Source organism: Electrophorus electricus, chromosome 13, assembly GCF_013358815.1.
Source record: "Electrophorus electricus isolate fEleEle1 chromosome 13, fEleEle1.pri, whole genome shotgun sequence".
NCBI lineage: Eukaryota > Metazoa > Chordata > Actinopteri > Gymnotiformes > Gymnotidae > Electrophorus > Electrophorus electricus.
The window spans coordinates 12,727,006-12,745,570 of NC_049547.1; the positions used below are offsets into that span (position 1 = coordinate 12,727,006).

An 18,565-nucleotide genomic window follows, 5' to 3' on the forward strand; every position below is an offset into this window, starting at 1 on the left:
AATTCTGTAGGACCCTCAGCCAGAGCTGGTGCATAGACCTCTGCATTGCTAAACTGTGTTTTTGCCAGGTATGTCCTCTGTGTTGAAAAAAAGTTATGCAAGATCAGGAGTTTTAAATGTCAGGTTTTCCTAGTTCACCTGTAATAACATAAAGGCCTGATGGCTCTATTCTCCCTGCACCTTCATACACTGACTCAAATGACACTTATACCCTTGAGCTACTGTTCTGTAGTAACATGGGTATGTGCCACCTCATTCAGGTTTAATCAGGCACACTATTAGTTTGTAAAAATTTGTTCATGATTTAATGAATGTTAAATCGACGAGTTTTTCAGCTAAAGAAACCATGTAAAGTTCTCCCTAAAAAAACTACTCACAAAGAGAATATGACAGCTAGAACATGTACCAGTCATTTAAAACGAGTTATCTCATGTAATATGCTTGTGATGTAAACCTGACTTCAGATCATGCCCTGATATTTAGTCATCTGTCTCCTGAACACACTACAAATGGTTTCTGAGCTTTAGACTTGCCTTAAGCTGTGTCTGTATAGAAGGTGAAGGGGCGGAGTGGAGAATGACATCTGGTGCGGATGCTGCTTGGTGCAGATTGTACCCCCATACTGAACAGAAGCCAACATGCCTCCATGCAAGCTGGTTATAGATGCTGAGTATCGCTGGCAGGCATGCGACTGTGAGCTAAAGCACAGCTTCTCTTTTCATCTCGGCCCAGGTCTAGAGCCAGTTACTTTATTTAAACCCATACACCGAGAATGTTATAGCAGTCAGCATATTGCACAGAGGTATGCATTAAGTATTTCTCATAATCTATCAAATAAAATAGCCTTCCACTTTATTCATTCCCTTGTGGGGTTCTGGATGCTGCCAAATGTTTCTACACTATGAATGATTTCTTTGATGGGTTTCTTGCAGTTAGGATTTTTTTGAAGAACCATGTCAGTGTCTTCACTGTTGCACTGTATAGTGACAATGCCTTTCTGAATAATTCATGTCTCCAAGTTCTGATGAGAACATAGCGTAGCAAACGATTCTGATTTTGGGATATCTTTTATGCAACAATAGCATCAGGTTAAACCATTCCTTGCTGGTTCTTTATATATACAAAAAAAGTTCTGAAAGAGGTCTAAAAGGGTTCTGCTGAAGTATATATTTTCTACATGTTTTCTTTTAAGAATGAAAACGTCCTGATGATCCTCTTCTTATGTTCTGCAGCCATAGATAGGTATTCTATATTCACAAACATGGAACATATTTGGAAACAGTAGCCTGTAACATCTACAGTGCATATTATGGACTGTTTTGGGTTATTTTATTATGTGCTTTTGACACGAGCATGACAGTAACACACAGCCTTTACTTTTAAGCCTCTTCTCTAGTCTACAGAGGCGTCTGATCTGTATGACAGGCTGGAGTGACAGAGCAGTCCCCAGCTAATATCAGCAGAGTACTAGAGCACTTACGCAACTCGATAAGCCTTTACAATGGCTGATATATTTTCGTGAAACTCCAAGCGTCCCACATAACGTTGAGGATTGTTAAACATCTACTCAAAAGGAAGAATGGGCCTCTGTTATTACTGCTCTAAACACGCCTGGCTTTTAAATGGGTGAAATATAACAGATATTTTTATTTTACAAAATATTATTCTATATGTTCACATAGAACTAAAAAAGTACTTTCCCTCTTTTTGATTATCGGTGATGGGCGATTCTTGAGCCGACTACTCTCTCACCGACCGCTTCCCTGGATCACCTGTCCGCCGAGCCGCGTAGCTCAACAGCCCTGCTTCTGGCTCGCTGGAGCGCAATAGCTGCTTAGTCGGTGACGAGAAACATCCAGACGTGGCAGTGTGTGTTTGATCGGACTCCTATGCGCACGAGCTTCCTTTCATGAAGTTTACCCGACAATTGGCCTTATTTGCCTTTGCCGTATTACTTATTTTTGCCTGAAAACAGCGTGTTGTAGCCTAAATGACTGTTGCTGGTACTGGGATATGGAAGGCAAGCCAGGAATAATGGATGCGTAGTTCTAGGTGATTACGCAGAGCGGAACGCATTCATCCAGTCTTGTTAACCACTCGACTGTTGAATGCATATTTACTCAGACTGCACGACTAAGAAAGAACCACGGGAACGCAGATGGTGTGGGGACACACGCTTAAGACACTGTTATTGGAGTGAGCACATTTAAAAGAAGCAGGAATGAAAATACGACTACGTGGATGTGATCAATGCTGAACTCCGGAAAGTTTCCAGGAAAGATATTGCCAAAACCTGAAAGTATTTTACTCGTCGCTAATCTTTTATGCAGTCAACCAATGGGACGTTCCTCGCCGATGTCTGTGGTATAAAATATTCGATGAAAATGTGTCCACTGATTCCTTTACTGGACTAGACGGACAGGACTCGGTCCTTTTCATCAGCTCAGTCCTATGCGTCCCCTGATTGTGTATTCATCGATCAGCTTGCGAGAACAGGAAAGGAGGAATGGTAATTCGACACAGAACGCCTTTTAAATTACGGCTTTGGCCATTTTTGTTAGGTTACTGCTTTCTCTCGTCGATTCTTCTTTTATGTCAGGTAGGTTGCTTTTTGAGCGGCTTTGTCCTTGACTGTCACTTGAAGTTTTGCTCTCGATATCTGTCCTGCACGTCACGGAGTGGACATCTGCGTTTCGGCTTTGCAAAGCTTAAAATGTCAACTTCGTTATTATAGTGCAGGTGGTCACATATCTGAGGAGCTCTTGTCTGCAGATTTGACTAGATTTAAACGGCGTGCGCAGAGATGTGACATTGAGAGAGTAGCGCCACTATATTACACTTTCACTTTATGGAAACTGCCAAAGTGAGAAGATCCTTTTATGTGCAGAGTTGTAAATGGCGAGGAAATGCTTGTCCCAAAACATTTTAAAGCAAAGAAACATTCTCCGCAAAACGCATTTGAGAGAACAAATGCTTGCTCAATTACTAGGGACAGATCCACATTCAGGAGAGCTGAAGGTCTCATGACTAGACTATTTTACTATCTTTGTGTTTTCATTCTCTTACATAATAGACAACAAAGGAAATCACACGCTAAAGCTCACATTAACGCTTGTTAAAACAGAAGATGAGATATGTTAGCATAGGCCTAACATTTTTGTCCCCCAACACAATTTACATATTGCCAGACTTTACACTAACACCCACGCAAATACTAACAACAACCTACAGGCAAGTGATGGGGTTAAGGATCAAGAGTAATGTATTCTCCCCATGTCTCAAAGCCCTCCCACTACCAATCCTAAAGGCATAGAAAAGCTCACTCTGTGGGTGGGCGAGTTTTGCAGATAACGGGTCTATTCAAAGTCTTGAATGTATAGTGTGGTTGAATTTGACTGTAGTTGACAGCAAAGCTTTCAGTTTACTTTGACTCTGGAGGATGCAAAAGAATGGTGCAAATTCAAATATTCATATTCATCAATCTGCTTTCAACTGTCAAGTTTTGATCATGGCCAGGAGTGCGTGGTCATGCAGGCAGTGCCACTACCATAGTCCCTTCTGCCAATGCATCAAAGCCCACACCCTGTTTCATACTGCACGTGCATGCTCTGCGGTTGCATCTGTCTTTCTTTAGCTTTCACTCAAACATATTCTCCTACACCTACCTACTCATGCTCTCTCTCTCTTTCTCTCTCTTTCTTTCTCTCTCTCTCTCTCTCTCTCTCTCTCTCTCTCAGGCTGATTTTCAGAGGTCATGCTCACAGCTTGGCACTCAGAGAGGAAGTGAACTCTGCCAGTCATTGTGCCACTGCAAGATCTATCCACCTCTGCCTCCCCCACCTCCTCCCCCACCTCCTCCACGACTACTGATGCCCACAGGTAAGGGGCCGCTCTGAAACCTGCCCTGCAGTTAGAGGCCGCTCTGAAACCTGCCCTGCAGTTAGAGGCCGCTCTGAAACCTGCCCTGCAGTTAGAGGCCGCTCTGAAACCTGCCCTGCAGTTAGAGGCCGCTCTGAAACCTGCCCTGCAGTTAGAGGCCGCTCTGAAACCTGCCCTGCAGTTAGAGGCCGCTCTGAAACCTTCCCTGCAGTTAGAGGCCACTCTGAAACCTGCCACCTGTCACCACAAAACCAAAGCTTCACATATTTAGGGGAGAACATGGAACCAGCAGGAATGCAAAGATGTGAGATGGCACTTCATCGTTTGGCCAGAGGAGGATGCCCCCCCCCCCCCCTTGAGTCATGGTTCCTCTCAAGGTTTTTTCTTCATGCTCTAGGAAGGTTTTCCTTACTACTGTCACCCTTGGCTTGCTCACTGGGGGCTTGGACTTGGACATTTGTAAAGCTGCTTTGTGACAACTTCTGTTGTAAAAAGAACTTTATAAATAAATTTGATTTGATTTTGATTTAACTTCATGAATGGTGCTTTAATTCAGCCCATGTCTCAAGCTTCTTTTTCGTATTTTATGGTGTCATATTTTTATGACCATTTATGCAATTTAAAATTGTTGTTTATAATGTTATGTTCTCGGAGCCGTGTAGAATTGCTGATATAGTATTCTTAAGAGTTTGAGCAGTTCAAAACTTCGGCTGTTATGGGGCACAATAATATGGATTAGTTTGCCTTTCTTCAGAGCAGTATAAGCATCTTTGCTGTACTCTGGTGCGGTGCACAAATCGTTGGCCCATCTCATACTGACTGACCTTGGGGATTCCCCTGTATGCCTCGAGCAGCTCGAGGGATGTGGGCCTGCTGCTCTGCCAGGCACTTTAGTCAGAGGAGGGCTTGAATAAAACTCAGATGAATTAATCAAATTGCGGATTTGATACAGACATGGAGCTTATTAATCAGGCCAAGTTTCCAGTCTTTATGTTTGAAGTTGAGTTTCTACAGTCGACCAGAGGCAATTTATAAAGGGATATGTAAAAGTATGAGTGTGTGCAAGTTTCTATTCTATGTATGTTCAGAACACACCTAAGAGACTATGTGGTATGTGTCTGTATAGGCTGAAAAGAAGTAACAGCAAAGAATGTAGAAGAAGTTTATGCTTGAGGGTCCCAACATAATAAATGATTATTATCATTATAATAAGTATTATCATTTATTATTGATTCATTTTCCAGCTGAACAGAACTTTGTTGGAAATTCTTATCATTTATTGTGCCTTATTAATTTGCACCTTATTCATTTTTAATGGCTATCCTTACATAAGATGCTTTTTGTATTGAAGCTTGATGTCATGGTCTTGGGCTGTTGTTGTTCCCATGGTTTTCCCTGGACTTCCCTGTTGTTTAGTCTCTTTATATATATATATACACACACCCCTTAATAACCATTGCCCGGCTCAGCACTTCTCTTACTTTCCTCCTCATTACCCTTGATTAGTTGTTTTATGTTTCTTTTTTACTAATTGTACAACAGCGTGTGTGATGTACATGAGAAAAGCCTTAGTGAGACAAAGATTGCACCTACTCATTAAAAGTTGTGCAGTGAATACCTGTGTTGTGATTTTGCTGCCTTTAATAAAATTCACACCATCTCAGTTTGTTTTTAACCTTACACTGCATTTTGTCAGACGATCTGGGACTTCAGTTGATAGTATTTCACACTCACTGGGTATTTATTCATATAAATCCTCTACTCATGTACCTTTTTCCTCATCTCTCTCCTTGCATGTGTTCAGCTATTACACTTACAGCTTCTGCTTCTATTGCCCCACCGTTTCACCCTGCATTTATATGTGGCACAGCTGTTGAATTAACACCTACAATTTTAAACTGTGTTGACAGTTAAATCACTGTCAAATTATATTGTTACTGTCCCATCTCAAATATTTAGCACTTATTATTTTCTGTTATAGTAATTATAGTAGCTTTCATACGGCCAGTATCAACCAGTTTCCTTTTCTTTTATAGCCCTTCTTATGTTTTATCTTTAAGGTTTCTCTGTGTCTTTATTCATGGAAGCTCCTGCTCAGGGTCTTCAGTTCATTTCCTTTACCCATCTTTCATGGCAGTTTATTATGAAAATAAACAAAACAGAGTGTTTTTACGGGAGAAAGAGAAATTTAGAAATTTCTTGGTGCTGATATACATAATTGATTATTGACAAGCTGTTATTTTGTTTTCTTGTCCACCTCTGCTGTAGCCTCACATAGACACACATTTTTGTGCTTTCAGTTGCTGGGCCTCCAGTATCACTCCTCAGACCCTCCTGGATGGACTTCTTTGTGGTTTGGACTGTAGGATGTACCTCTACTTTCTTTCTGCTTCTAACTTTCATCATCTGCTACAAGGCTTTTAAAAGGTAGGCTATTTAGAACATAGCCTGTCTTCATGTACTGCATCCCATCATGCAATGGTGGTGGAAAATCTTTTACAAGGGGGCAATTTAATCTGTGTTCTTAGCGAGGCTGGGCCAAATGCAGGTAGTTGAAGCAGTGACAGCATAGTCTTTGAAGTCATTATTGCATTTTTCCACCATGTGTAACCAGAGGGATTTTTTTTTGCAATGCTATGTTAGCAGGAATGTGTTACTGCAGTGAGTACTTTAGCTCCAAACCAAAGTCATTATTCATTAATTAATCTGCCCAGTCATTTTCGTCTCAGGCAGCATCTTTTATACATGCAAGCAGGTCCCATCTTAAAGTTTAAAACAGTAAGAATTCAATAAGTCCTGGCTTCCTTAGCAATCTAGCTGTTTTAATTTGGAGTAGTTAAAAGCACAGTTAAGAAACAATTTCTGGCTTCACTTGGTTCACCTGAAGGTCACTATTTCCAATCCTGTTCTCTAGAAAAAAAAGAGAGGGAAAGAATAAGCTGCACAGGGTAGACAGAACTAGGCTCGGTTGGATCTGACAGCAATCCTTTTTCCAATAAAGGAAAACACATTTCACATCCAATCTAGGAGGCAGGCTCTGTCAGGTAGAAGATATGACAAAGGCTAAGAAAGCTAACCATTTCATTACAGGCACAGTATGAAGGTGTAAAGCCTGGATGAAAAGTACAACTTGAAATAGTAGGAGCTGATCTGGCTAAGCCTTAGTGATGTACTCTTGAAATAGTAAGAGCTGATCTGGCTAAGCCTTAGTGATGTACTCTTGAAATAGTAAGAGCTGATCTGGCTAAGCCTTAGTGATGTACTCTTGAAATAGAGAGCGCTAATAGGTCTAAGCCTTAGTGATATACTTTTGAAATAGGGAGAAACAAATGAAATAGTGAGAAACAAGATTTTATATGGACTGCCTGTTGTCAAAGATTCATATTCACATTTGGAGAATATGGATGAAGACGTTCTAGGATGCTAGACCTAAAATGGAAGAGAAATAGCTAATAGCATGGAAAAACTGGAAAGCTGTAATTGAACCTGGGCTATGAGCTCTCTGAGTCAATAACAACCGGGAGACGGTCTTATGCACTGTGCAGCCCATCGGCACTGGACTTCCCAAGTGAAGCTGGCTGGCCAATGGCCAGGGCCCTCGCACAGCACTGCCAGAGGAGGCCCTGCTGCAGGAGCAGCCGATGACTGCAAAGCTTTTGCTCTGTTTGTGCCAGTCATCTGTCTCTGTCTCTGGCCGAGGAGCTTTGAGTGGAGATTAATTCCGCTAGTGTTACCACAGAGGAAGTCCTGGATGAGGAGAATGGGTGTTTGCTTAGTGCTTTTGTGTCATAAACTAATGTACACAGATGCATTAGGGAATCAGGAACTTTACATAAAACAACACATAAAAACATTAGGAGAATATAAACAGAATGTGCAAAAGGAAAATAGCTTGGCACAAAAAGCAGACCTTTATTAATTACTAAGACCTCATAGCCATTACCACCAAAATATTTATGTACCAATAATAAACATTATAAAACATTTGTAAGCATTACTAAATATCTGTGAGGTTAATGTGTACTTGGACCTTCAAAATTGTTTGCCATTTTTTAAATATTTAGTCCTTTAGTTTGCACCATTACACCATGTTTTAGACAGGGCAATACTTGTACTGGTCTCAGTGTTCTCCTAAGAACTTCAAACGATAAGGGCCCAGCACTTAAACAGCTTTCCAATAAAATATTTATCAGTTCTGTGAAGGGTTGTGTAACTAACTACCTGCCATGTGTCAACTGCTGCCATGTATTATTGAGAAGCCTGGATGGTAGCTGGACCATGGGACTCCCAAAAGGGTCACCTATGGTGCCCTAGGCCATGGTAGACATTCAGTTTGTGTCACGGAACGCTTGCCTCTCATGGGTCATGTGGTTTGGCCCGCTGAGTGTAGTGGGAGGATCTCGTTTGTTTATTTGTAACCACGCCTGCACACACCTGCACCTGGTTAGTGTTTTGTCTTTGTCTTTGTATTTAAACCCCTGTCATTGTGTGCAATGCTGTCGGTCATTGCCGTTGTTCAAGTTCATGGCGTTTAAATGCTTGTTCTTATTGTCAATGTTAAGTGTATTCATATTCATGTTCATCGCTTGTGTTTTATGTTAAACGTATTCATATTCATGTTCACTGCTTGTGTTATATGTGAGTGCCGTTGTCTTCATATGTCAGTAAATATCTGTCCACGTCAATGGAGTCTGTGCGTCCTGCTCCTCGCCCTGTGGCACTCGGGCCGTTACAGTTTGTCTTTTTTTTTTTTTTGCCAAATCACTATGTGCAGTTCAACCATTTACTCTTGGTCCACGATTTTATACAAAAATCATATCAGATATTGTATGAAAGTTTTTTAGAAGTCATATCCAAGAGCATTACCAAGTTGAGGCCAACTTGAGGAGAGTAACAGAGCAAATCAGAAGAGTTTAATATGAAGAATGTTTTCTACAAATTCTATAGAGTGACTTTTTGAACAATCTACTGCAGCTTGTTAAAATTTTTTATTTGAGTTCCAGGATTATATTTTCATTTTCTCCTGTTTTGATTGATGGGTCTATTTTCTTCTGCTTTGTTTATACAAGCAATTTTCCCCTACACTCAACTCCCATACATCCACTAATCATGCATGTATTACTTAAAGGCATATTGTTTAAATTAGTTACATATTAAATTACCTTTTTATTGATATTAGGTTATGTCATCAATCTGCATGTGCAGACTATCTTGAATAATTGGCCAGGGTGTGGTTAGAGCCCTGGCGGGGTGGGGGGTGGATCAGGGCAAATTCCCAGTTTGCACCTGAAATACAGCACTTCATTCTTACCCACTAAGCATAAACTAAATCATGATGTAGACTTAATTTTTAAAAACTGTGTCTCAGAATAAGTGGTTCTTGGGCAGAAAATGCACAGGCAGCGTCATAAGATCATCGAATAGTCCAAGAATCCCCACTTCCACACTGCTGCTTCACGCAGGAGAGACCAATGCATGTGTCTGACTCAGTTGTCCTAGACATGCTTTGCTATGTACACATTTTTAGAATTTTCTTGGTATTCAAATGCCTTCCCACTGGATTCAGTTCTACCTTAAACCTAGAGAGATTTTTAAATTTAGCTCAAGGTTCAGCCCTCTCATGAATTCTCCTCTCATGTGATATGGCTATAAGAGGAATGAAGACAGGGGTTGTAATGTACCCTTAGGGACCCAAGCACCATCAGAGCAACTGTACAGTAGTAGAAATGCCTGCACTGAACATATTCAGCTCAGTTCAGTGTTACGCAAGCCGAAAAAGACTACAGGCTGATGTGGCCCATAAGACACACTGCAGTGGAGAGATACAATAACCAGGGAGGTAATGAAAGGGAGACAGAGGGGAGCATGAATAGGCCATGTTGAGTAATACTGTCTTGCACAGAGCAAAAGAGATTTTTTGCATCATGTGGGCGTAGTTAACTGCATTTCTTGCTCATGTTAGAAGAGGTACAATGCATTTTAAACAGTACAGCACTGTAGAGAGGCTGTAGGAGGACTATAAAAGAGTGAGAGGAATCAATTTGATCAATGTATTATGCTGAAAATGAAAATGTTTTGACTGAACTCCCTCATTTTGTGCGTATGTGTGTTTCAAGGAAGAAACGGACTCAGAGCCTTTCATTTTAATTTGTTTTATTTGTTTGTTTGTTTGTTTGTTTGTTTGCAGGAAACCACTAAGGAAAGAAGCGAATGGTACAAACCGCGGAGAATACGCCATGAGCTCCCGCAGAAAAAAGACCAAAAATGTTGGCACTAATAATGTTGTAGTTTGAGCGGTGCACAGAGTGAGTGCACGCGATGCTGCTGGCCACTTCTGCTGAAGAACTGCGAGCCCTGGGCTCACTGGCTCAGTGTGCAGCAGATGTGCACTAGACCAAATGCACCACTCACGTCAAGGCAGAAACACAGAGAGACATGAGCAAGGCTGGCTTGTGTGAACAGTGCAGACTGCATTGGTACAGTACTACAGCGCACTCCCCAAAGAGACATGCTGCCATGGTTTAAGCACTGGCTTAGAGACATTGAACAATGTCTGCGATGTTTGTTTTGTTTTGGGGTTTTTTGGGGGGGAAGGGGGGTGCGTAATAGAATACCGAAAATAAATCTTTTATTTTACATTTGATGCACTGATCTGAATATATAACTTTTCTATTTATGTATTAATTTACTATTTACTTGCATTTGTTAGAAATGCAGTGAACAGTGGGGCACTGCATGTCTGGAAGCTGAGATGTTTGAAAAAGACTTTAGTTTTAAAAACCTAATTTGCATGGTATATTATAGACAGGTAACAGAGCATTTCCATCTATAGCATTTTGTATTCAAATTAACACCTATAGATTGATTGACCTATGTAACATTGGCTATGTAATCATGTTCTTGCTGTGTATATAGAAATCAATGTGATATATTGTTAACAAAAGGCCTATGCACAAATACGTTCACATGGTATGTTACATCATCTTTCTGGAAGGAGCTCTAGAGGGTTGTTTCAGTGTTCAGTTTCATTATCTCTGTGATGTATATGTGCAGTGATACAAACCATACAGTTTTTGAGGCTTTATCCTCCTCAGAGATAGAATGCTAAACACCCCCTTGTCTGTGGCAAATTCCAGTGATTACAAGGACAGTGGACACTTTTGCAGGACACCCCTGTTCATGTTTTGCTATGATTACATGGTAATTGGTCCCTTCATCAGCCTCCAGTCAAGGGCTCTTCTGCTAGAGTGTGACCACTAGGTTCAAGATATCTGATGAGCCCAGCTGTTTAATATGGGGAGCAGAACTCCACGCAAACCCTACACAAGCTGTGATTAAAAGAGTCATAAACATTTGCAGCATTGCTGTTGCTGTAAAAAGAGTATCATGAGCTTCATACCACAATGTTAATGAAAAGGGCATTAAAGTGGAGCAGTGAACCTTTGGATATGCACTACAACAGAAGCAGTTGGTTCTGTTTCAATGGTGAAAACATGTTGTGTCTCAGTGCTGTTTGTGTAGATTTGAAGTCTACTTGCCCAAAACCTTCATGAATTTTTTTTACCTACAGTGTAACAAGAATAACCTAGAACTAGAAAAATCTCAGAAAACTATATTTAAAATAACTAAAAATATATGTACTAAAGTGAGGGAATGATGCATGAATGTAAATATTGATTGCAAAATACTTGCCTTCTGGACTGTTATTCACTCATACCGAGTGACTGAAAATATTTATACATAGCAGAAATAAAGCAATGCAGTTAGATGTGAAACTGTCTGTAGTTCAGTCATGTGTTGTAAAGTATGCTATGTGCATATTCTTTGCTGTGCCACACTCTAGTGTCAGTGTAACCTATGGCCACCAAAAAGACAGTAGTTTTCAAAGGCTTGTCTAGTCTGCAAATGTAAGAAAAATAATTTTCATTCGAGAATAATTATTAACAAGTGCAATGTTGTTCAGGACTCAGTCAATCATCAGAAAATATGGGTACAGAAGTATCTGTTTCCTATAAGTATCCATTGAAAGAAACATAAATGTGTAATGTAATTGAGATTAATATGCTTTAAGAAGCTACCTTTCTCCTGTAAGAGTGACTCTTAATGATATTGTCAGGTGACATTCTGAGCAGGTTAAGCATTAATGCATGGCATGGTTTGTAGTATTCTAAATGACTGAAGAAAAGAACTCATCTGACAAACGTGTCTGTGTTGGCTGGAGCCCAACGATGTCTGAGTCAGGAAAGCTCCTCACTGTAGTGAATTTCCTGCTGTGCCACCTTGACTGCTTGGCACAGAAAAACACAGAAAATCACAGCTTTGTACAGGCATACATCAAAAATGAAAGGAGACGTTTCCTAACACTCTATTTTGCAAAAGTGTTTGATTATGAAACAAAGAAACTCCTCAAAACTGTCTGGAACTCTGGAACTCTCTGGAACTTCAGGTTACCTGGAGCCTCTGATGTGGTCCCACTTAAACCTTGACACAGTTGATGTCGCAATATGTTTTCGTCAGATCCAGATTGTTAGACAAAACCTCGTAGCTAAAATACAAAATACAGCGTCCATTATCCAGTTGGAGACTAGAACATTTGTGGAATATTGGGGTCTTTTCAATCAGAGATGCATGATAAATTGATTGAGTCTTATTACAGGTTTGCCTTAGATCTGTTGATCCTGCCTTTTATGAGGCGAGAATTGGGACTGCATTAGTACTTCATTCCTGTTGGTAGCCAGCTGATGGTCACCTTCATCAACCCAGGATTCCATGAGCTTTCCCCCTACACATTTCCCCTTCCCAAGTTTAAAAGTCCTGTGGCCTGCTAATTACTGACCTCCAGCTGTCCTCTCATCAACTCAATTCTCCACACATATGGCTCTGCCTGGGAGAATGGGGAAGGTGAAGCAGACAGGAGGAGGGCCCATGGCTGGGAGACTGTTTATATAAGCAGGTGTTAATGAGTGAGATATTTGAAAGGGCTCGGAGTTCAAACGACCATGGCAGGCGTCTGGCAGATGCTGCCTCTGAGCGTGGGGAGTAGATTACACACACATGTGCACACACACGAACACGTGTGCATGCACACATACACGCACACACACATACACGGCAGGATAGAGTTGCTTTGATGAGTTGGGCTTAGAGGTTGAAGGGAAGGACCTCAGCGTCGGAGGTGCACGAGGGTAGGGCATGTTGCTAGGGATGCAGTATGCTGATGTCTATGTAATTTGTGGGTATATGCAATGCAGTCTTAGTAATACAATTGTGATCATTCAAAGTAAATCTCATTTCACTGGAATAAAGGGACAACTAATGAAAGCATTGGCATTGTGTAACTGGAAAAACACATGGTTTAGAATGAATGTTGGAAAGGTAGGAGGCTTAAACATAGCAGTGCTGCTTATCTGTCTGCGAAAGAGACCAGGACAGGACCCTTCATCACTTCACACTTGGTTAAAATAGTTCCTAAATTAGTTCCTTTTTTTGAATGACACTTAGAGTTTTAAGCAACCTTAAGTAAAATGCTTTACAGTTACAATTTGAATACAAAATCTGACACACCATATAGAAAACTTCTGTTTTATTTTTTTACTTAAAAGGAATAAACATATTCAAAACATATGGTTCAATATCTGTAAAGTGTTTTTATAAGCCCTCTACATTTAACATTATTCTTTCAGCTTCTGTTCACATGAAGGGTAGTATGATTCCCATATCTCATACTTCTGTCTCTCTTTCTCTCTCACACACACACACACACACACACAAACACACACACACACAAACACACACACACACACACTTGTATTAACATGATTGTGGAGTCTTTCCAGTGACATGTGGAATAATTTAGCTAAATAATGCTTTACTTATATATACTAATAATGCTACATTCAAACCTAAACCTAACCTTAAACTCAGTAACCAAATTAAATGTTTGAGCTAAAAAAAAAAAAAATTCAAAGCTGCATTTCTGTTTAATAGATAAATAAATAAATATATTCCACAGTGGGACCACCCAAATGCTTATCATGATAGGGCATAATTGTCCACATCTCGCTCACCCACCCACACAGTAGGAAGACTCCTGTATCTGTTTGTATCACCTCCTGCTGTTCTGACATCTTAATATTCTGTGCCAATGTTTCCTTAATGACTTCACTTGCCTTATGCATGACCATGAAGATTGCATGCGATCACAGACCTCAGTTAAGGTATACACTGTTAGGCTGCATTTGCTACTGCATAATTGCTGTTGCCAAAACCCACAAACAGTAGTATAACTCAGGTCATACACACAAAAACGGAGCTGCAAAATATAACTACGCTTGTGTTCACAGAAAAAGAGTGTGCTGTCTGGAGCAGAGTGTGTGCTGGTCTTGCAGGCGCTCCTACAGGAGTGTGTGTCACATGGGGTAGAACTGGGAGGCAGCCTCTGAGGACTGGATCTCCACTTGAGCCATTTTAAACTGAGTGCACTGTAGCCATTTGCGTAGGGCGAAAGGAAAGGAGCCGGAAGGAGACCCCTGGAGGCCCTGGTGGTTCACTCGGTTCTGGATGGCCTGCAGACGCAGCTGGAGACCTGCAGACAGGTGCTACAGATCGACAGAGCCAATCAGCTTGTGAGCAAATATGTTGTATTGCGGGGGTTTCAAAAGTCTTCAAAAGTCAGCAACTTTAAGCAAGAAATATTTTTGGAAATTTACATCATAGTGTATGAATTACGTCGAATACTTACATTTAGGTTAGACTGAATCATTGGCAACCACATAGGAATTAACTACAGAAAAGGGTAAAGAGGAAGATCAGTGATTAAACTTTAAAACACCTTAATGACAGCAAAAAGACTGCAGAAAATCTGACCATACATTCCATTATGATATAACAGCAATCAACAGAATTAACTGTGATATTCATTACTCTGGCATTTCAGATTACATTAAGAAGTGTGTAAGAAACAACACAAACTCACCTTTACAAAAATGGTTGAATTGCATTCTTGTAACGCTTCCATCAGACTGATGACATGCAAACACACCATTTCCACCATCTGAAGGGATGAAAAACAGAACAGTTGTCATTTGTGATCTAGAAAATAACATCAAGGTGATTCAAGCACAAGGACAGTTAAGCTGGAGAGAACAAAATTCCAATGCCATAAAGATCCATTCAATTTAATACTGTGTAATATTGATCACATTATAAGTAATCTATCTGGGTTAAATATGCATTATGTTTCAATGCCAGTACAAACCATAATGGATTACTGCGACATGGAACCTGTATGCATTTTAGTAATTTTCAGGCACAGTGCAAAGGAAACAATTAACATTTATGCCAAAGTAAAAAAAGAATCAGTGCTCTTGTGAAAACAGATGACCTCAGTAAAATCTGAATGCAGAGCAGCATCTTACTACTTTGTTATGGGCCATGAGTTGGAGGATGCTGGGTGTGACACGGCTCCAGAACTCCAGGCCCGTGAGGATGGCCCCAGAGGAGAACTCATTCTGGTTCTGGTTCTGGCCAGCTGGTGCTGCGGCCGCCTGTTCACAGTAGATGGTCCACAGCTGTGCGAACATGAAGGCATGGAACAGGGAGCACATGTGTAGCACTGAGGTCTGGAGGAAGAGAACATGAATGTTAGTGCTGCAATTTGATGGTCCAGGCTGCACGTCTGTGGATGGCTCTGGACTGAAGTGACCTTGGACTGCTCTGGGAATCCAATGAGGATGACAATGAGGTGGTCTGCGATGTGAGAGCCGGCGTCCAGTGGAATGGGCATACAGGATGTGGAGCCCTGATGCAAAGCACAGTGGGTAAGAGAGCCCAGCAGAAGCCAGGAGAGTTGGCGGATGTGAGAAACACATTCAATGAACTCTTTGGGCCTGAGGAAGAGAAAACTCATTATCAGAGAACAGCCACCACATTAAGAACCATCTTCAATTACTCGTCATGTACCTTTTAGTTATATGACTGAATGTACAGCACTTCACAAAGATAAATGGTAGTATTAACTCAGCAAATTCCTTTTATGTTTGGTGGGGAAGAAGCTCTTACCCCTGTTGCATAGCAGAGGGCGGGTGATATAGCCATGGTAGGTAACGAATCACTGCCTTGTTGTCACGGTGATTGCCTTTACTGATTTCCATGGCAGCTACCTGGGCTAAGCCTACTTTTAGATTCCCACCAAATGTATCCTCATGAAGCGGCTGTGAGCATGCCTTCATATGACTCTGCGGGGGAGGAGGTCACATGTTTCTAATTACAGTACATAACAGAAACATTACAAAGTATCTAGGTGATGAAAAAGAAATTCTGTCCAAAATATCTAACAGCACAAAACCTTTCAGAACTGTTGCATATGCATTACATACTGCACCTTTAATTTGGTCAGAGTGTGCATGTCTGCAATGAAATCTAGCAGCTCACTGAGGTACTGCCTCAAACACTCCATGGCAGCTGTTGTGCACTGAGAGAATACAAATACAACTACCTTATAATATATATATATATATATATATATATATATATATATATATATATATATATATATATATATATATATATATATATATATATAATAAACACATGTACTGATATGTACTCATTCAAACTGAAACATAGGTTAATGCACTAACCCCAGGCAAAGATGAGATCATGTGCTTTTGTAGAATTGTTGACTCAGCTAGCCGGGTTCCGATGTCAGTGCATACAAACTTATGGAAAACAGAATACACAGAGGTAGCATTGGTGCATGACTGTCTCCATGCCTCACTTTTTATGTACATCACAACACAAACTACCTGGACCAGGAGTAAAAGATTAGTGTCAGGAATCGAAGACTTGAACTTCAGTGCTTGCAGTAACTCCAGGACCACAACCCGGGACATGTAGAATTTGTCCCTTTCCTACAAAAGGAAAAAAAAATCAGAGCAAGAACACTGAAATGTAAAAAACATCCTTCATATCTTTGTCCCTGTTTGTCCAATGCACCCTCTGTTTTGAATTCACCATTCCTGTTGGTCTCAGGGATTATACACCTTGTCTGTTTGTTTCTCCTCTACAACTGTCTGTTTCTTGCACCCTAATTACGTCTCCACCCGCTGTTCCACTCAGTGTAATGTTGTCTATCTATATTCCAGCCTGAAGACCAGCAGATTAGAATGGCAGTGTGCCCAGTTCTTCTTCCATAGTCCGTGCCCACATAAAAGCCATCTCGCCTCTCCCCGCTCGCTTGCCCGTTCTCTCAGCAACAGGAGCTGCATCTGCATGTCAGCACTTTAGGTCCTGCCGGGCTATAACTGAAACAGAGGGCAACTCAACTGTAATCCCACAGCTGTAATCATGCTTCCCAAGGTCAACTTGGGATATACCCTGCTATATTCTCATAACATTCAAGTCACTTTTACTTTATGGAAGTATATTAAGTATTAGTTTTCTCAAAGAGCTCATCTAGGGCATTTCAGTCATGTTCTATTACCTAAAACTGAACTAGCAAAGAGTATGTTTATATTAAATGTCATCAAACATTGTATTTAGAAAATACACCTTTATTTCCAATTCTGTCATCATCTACAGAGCAAATTTTAATCAAGCAGCTCAGGCATAGTCCAAGACCTTTCTTACAGTCCAAAACCTTTCACATGTGGTGACACTGAAGCAGCAAAACAAAAGTTGACATATTTGTGATTCTGGATCATTCATAAGTCCACTCAACCATGCTATGAAAAATGAATGCTCTGAACTGCCGAAGACAAATCAATATAACTGGGAGCATAAGACCTCTAGTGCCAGCATGTAGTATGCTGTGGAAAGGCATACGAAGGGCAACCCCTCACACCAAGTAAAAATGACTGCAGAGGCTCAGATGATCATATCAGCAGGTCTCGGGAGCACATCCATCTCCCGCACCTCTAAACCAGCATTCTGAAATATGAAAATCAATACAGACTGATTGAATTCTTCTTCAAGTGGATGATAGCAAGAGGGAGCATGGAAAGAGGAGGAAGACTAGATTTATATTCAGAGAGAAAAGATCCCAGTGGTGTATTTCCCTTTGGATAAGATGTGTATGAGAAGGTGCATAGTCTAAAGGTGCTGAAGGCTGAACACTGTAAATGTTGTTAACACTGGGATAATGATATATGTGTAAGCATGCTTTATAGATAACCTAAGTAGAACAGCACGGACTTCTTATAATCCCGGCCACCCTAGGAGGATGGATTCCCTCGAGTCCTGGTCCTCCCAAGGTTTCTTCCTTAATCCACCCAGGAAGTTTTTCCTTGCCACTGTCACCACTGGCTTGCTCATTAGGAGCTTTACCATTTGTAAAGCTGCTTTGTAACCACAAATAACTCAGACTTTGCCTTTGACTATGGTGTTTATTTATTTTAAAGCAGGTTCAAGCAGCCTGCATGCTCAGTGGTGTTACTGCTGGACTCCTGAGCCATGTGCTGCACTCATAATATGGTTTCATACTGAATTATTTCATTTGCACTGAGTACTAAAATGTTCACCCAATCTTAAGAGGTCAAACATATAACTAGGGTAAGAATCTTCATTTCAGACTGATGGCGGGCTATTATCCATTACAGCATACATCTGCAACTCACTAGTGACCCTGTAGATCACCTAGCTAAGCAAAGTGCTAGCATTACCATGGTTATGAGTTCGATATCCAAGG

The 18,565-nt window shown here is 40.8% G+C and overlaps 2 protein-coding genes across 10 annotated transcripts in view; one reads left to right on the top strand and one right to left on the bottom strand.

The window, feature by feature from the left end:
- The first annotated feature begins 1,838 nt into the window (after positions 1 to 1,838).
- On the top strand, positions 1,839 to 11,654 carry LOC113578399 (proline-rich membrane anchor 1-like). 2 transcript variants are annotated; one of them, XM_027011623.2, is made up of 4 exons: positions 1,839 to 2,599; positions 3,738 to 3,879; positions 6,180 to 6,306; positions 10,067 to 11,654. In XM_027011623.2, exons 1-4 carry the CDS (start codon positions 2,507 to 2,509, stop codon positions 10,170 to 10,172), a joined length of 468 nt encoding a protein of 155 aa, XP_026867424.1. In that variant the 5' UTR covers positions 1,839 to 2,506; the 3' UTR covers positions 10,173 to 11,654. The 2 variants fall into 2 exon arrangements, with proteins under 2 accessions (XP_026867424.1, XP_026867425.1); XM_027011624.2 differs by having other exon boundaries at positions 1,839 to 2,509.
- A 1,793-nt stretch (positions 11,655 to 13,447) lies between these two features.
- The window catches only part of LOC113578398 (protein unc-79 homolog), a 36,063-nt gene continuing 30,945 nt past the window's right edge, over positions 13,448 to 18,565 (bottom strand). For 7 of the 8 annotated variants that reach the window (XM_035533016.1, XM_027011622.2, XM_027011617.2 and 4 more), the window contains 9 exons: positions 16,686 to 16,790; positions 16,521 to 16,598; positions 16,262 to 16,351; positions 15,940 to 16,115; positions 15,584 to 15,767; positions 15,297 to 15,500; positions 14,855 to 14,932; positions 14,621 to 14,662; positions 13,448 to 14,477 (listed from right to left, as the gene is read on the bottom strand). In XM_035533016.1, coding sequence (XP_035388909.1) covers positions 14,289 to 14,477; positions 14,621 to 14,662; positions 14,855 to 14,932; positions 15,297 to 15,500; positions 15,584 to 15,767; positions 15,940 to 16,115; positions 16,262 to 16,351; positions 16,521 to 16,598; positions 16,686 to 16,790 — 1,146 coding nt within the window. In that variant the 3' untranslated portion in view covers positions 13,448 to 14,288. Of the gene's footprint in view, positions 14,478 to 14,620; positions 14,663 to 14,854; positions 14,933 to 15,296; positions 15,501 to 15,583; positions 15,768 to 15,939; positions 16,116 to 16,261; positions 16,352 to 16,520; positions 16,599 to 16,685; positions 16,791 to 18,565 lie in introns of those variants that run through there. The other variant, XR_004776794.1, reaches the window with a different exon arrangement.

Coding starts and splice junctions, on each gene's coding strand:
- LOC113578399 (XM_027011623.2), top strand. CDS start 2,507: ATGGTAATTCGACACAGAACGCCTTTTAAATTACGGCTTTGGCCATTT. Junction 3,880..6,179: donor ACGACTACTGATGCCCACAG/GTAAGGGGCCGC, acceptor TTGTGCTTTCAG/TTGCTGGGCCTCCAGTATCA. Junction 6,307..10,066: donor TGCTACAAGGCTTTTAAAAG/GTAGGCTATTTA, acceptor GTTTGTTTGCAG/GAAACCACTAAGGAAAGAAG.